The sequence below is a fragment of the Sitodiplosis mosellana genome, unplaced genomic scaffold (assembly GCF_009176505.1).
Source record: "Sitodiplosis mosellana isolate CC-2019 unplaced genomic scaffold, AAFC_SMos_1.0 Smas_scaffold_6242, whole genome shotgun sequence".
Classification (NCBI taxonomy): Eukaryota; Metazoa; Arthropoda; class Insecta; order Diptera; family Cecidomyiidae; genus Sitodiplosis; species Sitodiplosis mosellana.
This window is the reverse complement of record NW_022601483.1, coordinates 136,609-142,862: the sequence shown is the minus strand read 5'-3', so window position 1 is coordinate 142,862 and position 6,254 is coordinate 136,609. Positions and strand designations below refer to the sequence as shown.

Below are 6,254 nucleotides of genomic sequence, written 5' to 3'. Positions count from 1 at the left end.
GTCCGTCCGTTTGTCCGTTTGCTAAATGTCCGTTTGATTCGGACAAACGGACGGACGGACGGACAAAAACGGAGGAGAACAGTCACTTACCCCCTATTACATTCATACCTTTTCAATTGGATTGTTTTTTCACAATTTTCTTATTGCTAGAACAATTGTTTCAATTCAAAAAAATTAATTGAATAAGAGGTAATCGATTTGTTATTTTATAATGAAGAATTACTTTTCAAAGGAATTTCAAACTGTTGAGTCGTACTCAAATGGTATTCATTTTAATCAATTTATTTTAATACTTGAAAAATATGAACTTTTGAAGATGTTTTTCTCATTATTATTTTGTAAGGCTATAATTATTACAAAAATGTGTATAAACATTTCTTTATTTTTTGGTGCATATAGTTTTTTTTCTTCAACTATGGAAATTATTCTAGCCATAGGTATTTTACATTCATACCTTATTAATTGAAATCTATTTCACAATTTTTCATTTGCTAAAATTTTCTTCCATTCAACTAAATCATTCTTCGCATAAATGAACGGTTCATTTTATTCAGTACAATGCTCTGCAGTTGGCATACATTATCTGTCAAGCATTTGTCAAACCGACATAGTGCCAAACATACGGATCAACATAACCTCGCAAAATTGCACATTGTTTCATTGATTCGTCACAATGGACAACGACACGGTGAATTTTTTCGATTGCACTCTGTGCAAAATAAAGTCAATCTTTGAAAAAAGTCTATTCAAACATCATATAAAGTGGCATCCAACGATTCCATATCAAAAAGACCTGTACAAATTGGTTCAAACCCGACGAAAAGGATTCCAGTGTAATGTTTGTCGTGAAATAATCAATCGCTCGGAACGCGAAAATCATCGACTCAGACGGCATCCAATGTTTAAGCACCATCGGTTTTTGTACAAGGCTGTGTGGATGATGGAAGATCTGGCTACCATGCTGTGGAAGAAGTGGCCCAATAGCGTATGTTCAAACGAGACTGTGAAGTGTCCTCTTTGCCAAAACAGAGTACAACACAACCGCTTCATTCAACACTTCCGAAGCACACATCCACAGAAATTGACATCAGCTGAGGCAAAAAAAGAACAAGCCTGCCGTAAACGAAAACGACAGAAGAAAGAGGATACTGAAATGATACCACTTGAGGATATCAAAAAGGAAAAAGATGATACCATCAACGATGGCTGTGCCAATGACGAGCGTCCAGCAGAACCACACACCGCATTCGATATTTTGAACATCGGATTTATTAAAGAAGAGCCACAATCGGAATTGATGCCTGTTGAAGCTGCCAACGAGCTGAGATTATTGATTAAAGAAGAAAAAGATGAACCAATGGACAATCGCAAACATCTGGATTGTTCAGAAGTTTTGTCTTGCCCAGGCAAGAAGTCAAACCGTAAGGAAAAACGACGACAAAAGAAGAAAAATGATATCGGATCGACCAAAACCGAAGAGGAAACTGGGACAATACCGATTGAAGAAGCCAATGGGCCAAGTTTACCGACCAAAGAAAGAAAAGACGAATCAATGAACAGTGCCAGCGCATCAAACACCGATCAAATGTTGCCTCAGGGTCAAGGCATTTCATTTTTCCATTGCATTCTTTGCAAAAATAAACGGCTGATAGCTGATGTAAATCTACTCAAGCACCAAACAGAGGAACACCCAAATCATCCGTTTCAATCCAACGTGTACATTTTGGAGAAGACGGTGAAAAAAGAATATCAATGCAACATTTGCAGCAGCATAGTCAAAGAATTGAATCGAGAAGAGCACCGTCAACGAAATCATCCAAACTTTGTTTTCATTCGTGATTTATTCGAGCTACTCCATGTTACTTATAAACCAACTAGCGGTGAAGAGAAGTGGCCTCACACAAAGGACGCAAAAACAGCGCTGTGTAAACACTGCCGAATCAACATATGCCGAAGTCATTTTCTGCGACACTTTGAACTTTTTCATCCGGAAAAGTTGCATTGTTCTTATGCACAATCGAACATAAACCAGAAAGAAAACATCGGAACAAAAGGTGTGGAAGTCGATGCAGTCAAAGGAAACCAGGCCCCGGATGAAAAGCAAGCATTTTTCACAATCTCTGTAAGCAATTCTGAATTACAACGACTGTTGCAACAAAATCGAATTTATGGTCATAATAGAGAGTTAATTCTGAAGGATTCTGCATAGTTGGAATAAACACACTCACTTCATGAAGTTTGGATTTCTTTTTTCATATTTTTGAACATGTTCAAATCATACTTTTCTATTCATAAATTTTTTCAAGCATGTCTCTTTGGAACAACCAATTTCGCCACATTTTTCGTAAAATGTTTGTTATTTTGAACAAAAAATAAATAATGTGATTGAATCACGACGTTTGATTGAATGTAATCATTCGACCGAAACATATTTTGTTACAATTTATTTTCTTTTGAAATGAAGTAGATGAAAAACGTATTGACTCCAATTCAACTGAGATGGTTTTGATTCAATAAGGTAAGTGGCTTTATCCAATGACTGGACATTTGGATTGGTTACTGGTTTCTGGTTAAAGTTTCAACTCAACAGCATAATTTGGAATGAAAATTGACTATTAGTCAATGACTAATCATCAATTGAGTTAACTAATCAATTCAATTATAGAGCCGCTTCGATTAGATCATGCGATAGCAATTTCCAAACCAGAGTTTTTTTCTTCTAAAAAGTGATCTACTTCACGCAATCATTTTTTTCAACATGAATTCAATTTTTATTTTCGGGAAATCTCCTTTCACAATAACAATTTTCCATTCAGAATTTCCTTCATCTTTTTGTGGTAGAAATTCCACCTTTGTATATCTTTCCGCTATTTTTCAAACATTGCGTACAGTACTAAACCATTGTTTTGAATTTGGTACAATTTAGCTGTCAACAATATCTGTCAAAGCTGGCGCAACATGAGCAAGTCATACTGTATGAACATAACCTTGTAAGCCGAACGTAAAATCAGTCCTGTTATTCGCTTGTTTCCCTTGTATTTTCAGTTTTTGTTTCGTGCAATGGATCTAAGTTTGAACACTTACTACGACTGTACTCTGTGTACCAGAAAAGGGATCAGTCAATCAAGATTGCTCAAACATCATATGAAATGGCATCGCAACATTCCGTATCAAATGGGCCAGTTCACATTGGCCAAAACCATGCAAAATCACTTCCAGTGCAAAGTGTGTCGAAGCATAATCGATGGTCCGGACCGAGAGGAGCATCAACGGAAAAGTCACCCAATGTTCAAAACGCACACGGGTTTGTACGATGGTGTGAATATTACGCGCGATCTAAAGTTGGGTGTGGAAAATTGGTCCAATAATAAAGAGGTAAATTGTACACGCTGCAATACAAAAGTCCATCAAAAAGGCTTCATGGAACACATCCAACGCAATCATCCAGATTGGTTGATGCCATCGTTCAGTACGGCACCCATTGCTCAGCCACCATTCAATACTACACCCATTGCTCAGCCACCGTTTTGTTCGATGCCACCGTTCAGTACCGCACCCATTCCTCAGCCACCATTCAATAGTATACCCATTGCCCAGTTGCCGTTTTGTGCGATGCCATCGTTCAGTACGGTACCCATTCCTCAGCCACCATTCAATACTACACCCATTGCTCAGCCACTGTTTTGTTCGATGCCATCGTTCAGTACCGCACCCATTCCTCAGCCACCGTTTCATTCGATGCCGCCGTTCTATCGCCAACCAAAGAAAGAAGAAGTAGCTAACATGCCACCGATTGCGACTAAAACGCCAAAAGAGGAACACAATATTGCCAATGCTCACATGGGTACAGTTCAACCAGTTTTGGAGCCGCAAGGCATCAACAATATGTTTGCCGTTCAACAAAGTCTCGTAAGTTAAAAATGAAATTGAGGTTAGTTTTTAGTCCATGATTATGGGATTTTTGTGATTTTAATTTCAGGCAACCGCAAAGGATTCAAGCTCAACCAATTATTACGATTGTACTATGTGCAAAACGATGGGAATTCCCGAAATAGATTTGGTCCGCCATCACAAGAAATTCCATCGAAGCATTCTGTATCAAGTGGACCGATACACATTGGCTAAATCGATCCAACATCAATACCAATGCAAAATTTGTCTTGACATCGTCGATGGTTCACAACGAGATTTGCATCAAGAAAAAAATCATCCAATGTTCAAATCGTTTTCGGGTTTGTTTGAGACTCTGTACTTAACTCGCGATATAAGTTCAGGTCTGGAGAGTTGGTCAAACAACAAAGATGCAACAGAGTTCGAGTGCGTGTGCTGCAAAAACAAAGTCCATCACCAAAGCTTTGTTAAGCACATGCAAGTCTATCATCCGAAACGTTTGAAGAAATCTTACATAAAATCCTTGGCGATCGACGCACAAAAGAAGGAGGACGACGCTGGAATGATACCGATTGAAGAGGTCAAGAGGCTGAATTTGGTGGGAACAGACGAAAAAGACGAACCCGAAAAAAATGAGCCAGCAGAAGATGAAGACAACGGTGCCAAGGGAATAGAGCCGGACGACGTCAGAAAGTTTTTTGATTGTCTTCTTTGCAAAAAGCCTGAAATTCCTGAACGACATCGTCTAAAGCACCAAGAAAAATTCCATCCGGAAACTCCATATCGACCCGGGATGTACATTTTCACCAAGGCCACCCAGAAAATGTTTCAATGCAAAGTGTGTGATGTTATACTCGCTGAGCAGAAGCAAGATGAGCATAAACGAACCTATCATCCGATGTTTAAAGAACGTCAAGATTTGTTTGAGAGCCTCTTGTTGGTCAACGATCCAAAGCGTGGCGAACAAAAATGGGTTGGCCATAAAGACGCACATAGAGTGAAATGCCATCGATGTAAACATCAATTCAACAAAAATCTATTCCTCAGACACTTTCAACGTAAACACAAGAAATTTGTGCATTTGATGCACGTCAAGGAATCGGCGAACTTTGATGGAGAAGGAAATTCCAAATGAGGTGAAACAAGCAGCAATCGATTCTGACCGTTGAACCATCAATCTGAAGGCAAAATCGCAACTAATGAACCCATTGCTATCGTCGTTGATAAACCCATCGCATAGAAGCATAAGAAAACTGTGCAGACACGATACCAAATCGAAGAAAAATATGGCATTTTTTCATCATTTTCTGAGCATTATGCTAAGTAGCAATAGCGATCACAGACAAAATTCAAACTCAATATCCTACCCATTATTCAATTTATTTACAATTTATGACCTATTTTCCATTTCTTTTCATATTTTAGTTAAGAGTTCTTTTCCGATATCTAAAAAAAAATAAAAAAATATTTAGATTTAAAAGCAAAATAAATGACTTGACCAATTTTTGGCGACAAAATTTCACACAAATTTAAAAAGTTGAAACTTTTCCACAAAGAATGACAATTCAACCAAAATATGATACATGTTACAATTTTGCGTCTTTCGAATAAATTGTGTTGAAAGAATAGTGATGTACCTCTTTATTTTCTTTAGCAAATTTAGCTAATTGCTTTGGAACAATTTCTCATAATATGGTTTTGAGGCCGATTTATCGTGATTGAATATGGTAATTTGAATGTTCTTTGTCAATAGTGTCCGTCGTTGAATGGACAGTGGACACCATTGGCCGTATTACAAGTGGACAAGAAAACTAACTTTATCTTCATTTTTTCAAAACTGATACACTTGATATAGTCCTTAATATCGGAATTGTTTTAAAAAAATTACGGAAACTTTTACTAGATATTAAAAATAAATCATTTCTCAAAGTCTTTGTTACGACAAAAAATTTATTAAAAAAATAATGAATTAATGCTACTGAAGAATGCTCACGGAAGCCATTCTGAATTGCAGAGACTGTTGCAAGTTGCAACAAAGTCAAATTTATGGCTACGATGGAGAATTCACCCTGAAGGACTCTGCTTAGTTCTTCATGCAGTTTATTTTTTTTTAATTTTCACTATCTCAACCCCATTGATTTTCCAGAAATTATTCGGATATATTTGCCAAGCAAAGATTACTTGAAGCCACAAATATCCACAGATTTTGATAAAATATCGTTTTCGTTTTTTGCATAATAAGTAACGTGATCGAATCACGTTAGAATAATTTATCATTTGATCAGAACCACTGGAGTAAAACAGATTCTATTAAAATATGCTTTTAGTTCCAATAGAATTTTAATTGAAACGAATTGATTTGT

General features: G+C 37.1%; 1 protein-coding gene across 2 annotated transcripts; it reads left to right on the top strand.

Moving 5' to 3' along the window:
* The first annotated feature begins 2,941 nt into the window (after positions 1-2,941).
* Positions 2,942-5,519, top strand: LOC129579551 (uncharacterized). Of its 2 annotated transcripts, XM_055469701.1 has the most exons (3): positions 2,942-2,974; positions 3,046-3,909; positions 3,980-5,519. In XM_055469701.1, the coding sequence occupies exons 2-3, from the start codon at positions 3,061-3,063 to the stop codon at positions 5,024-5,026; spliced, it is 1,896 nt and encodes a 631-aa protein (XP_055325676.1). In that variant the 5' UTR covers positions 2,942-2,974; positions 3,046-3,060; the 3' UTR covers positions 5,027-5,519. The 2 variants fall into 2 exon arrangements, with proteins under 2 accessions (XP_055325676.1, XP_055325675.1); XM_055469700.1 differs by having other exon boundaries at positions 2,942-3,909.
* The last annotated feature ends 735 nt before the right edge of the window (positions 5,520-6,254 follow it).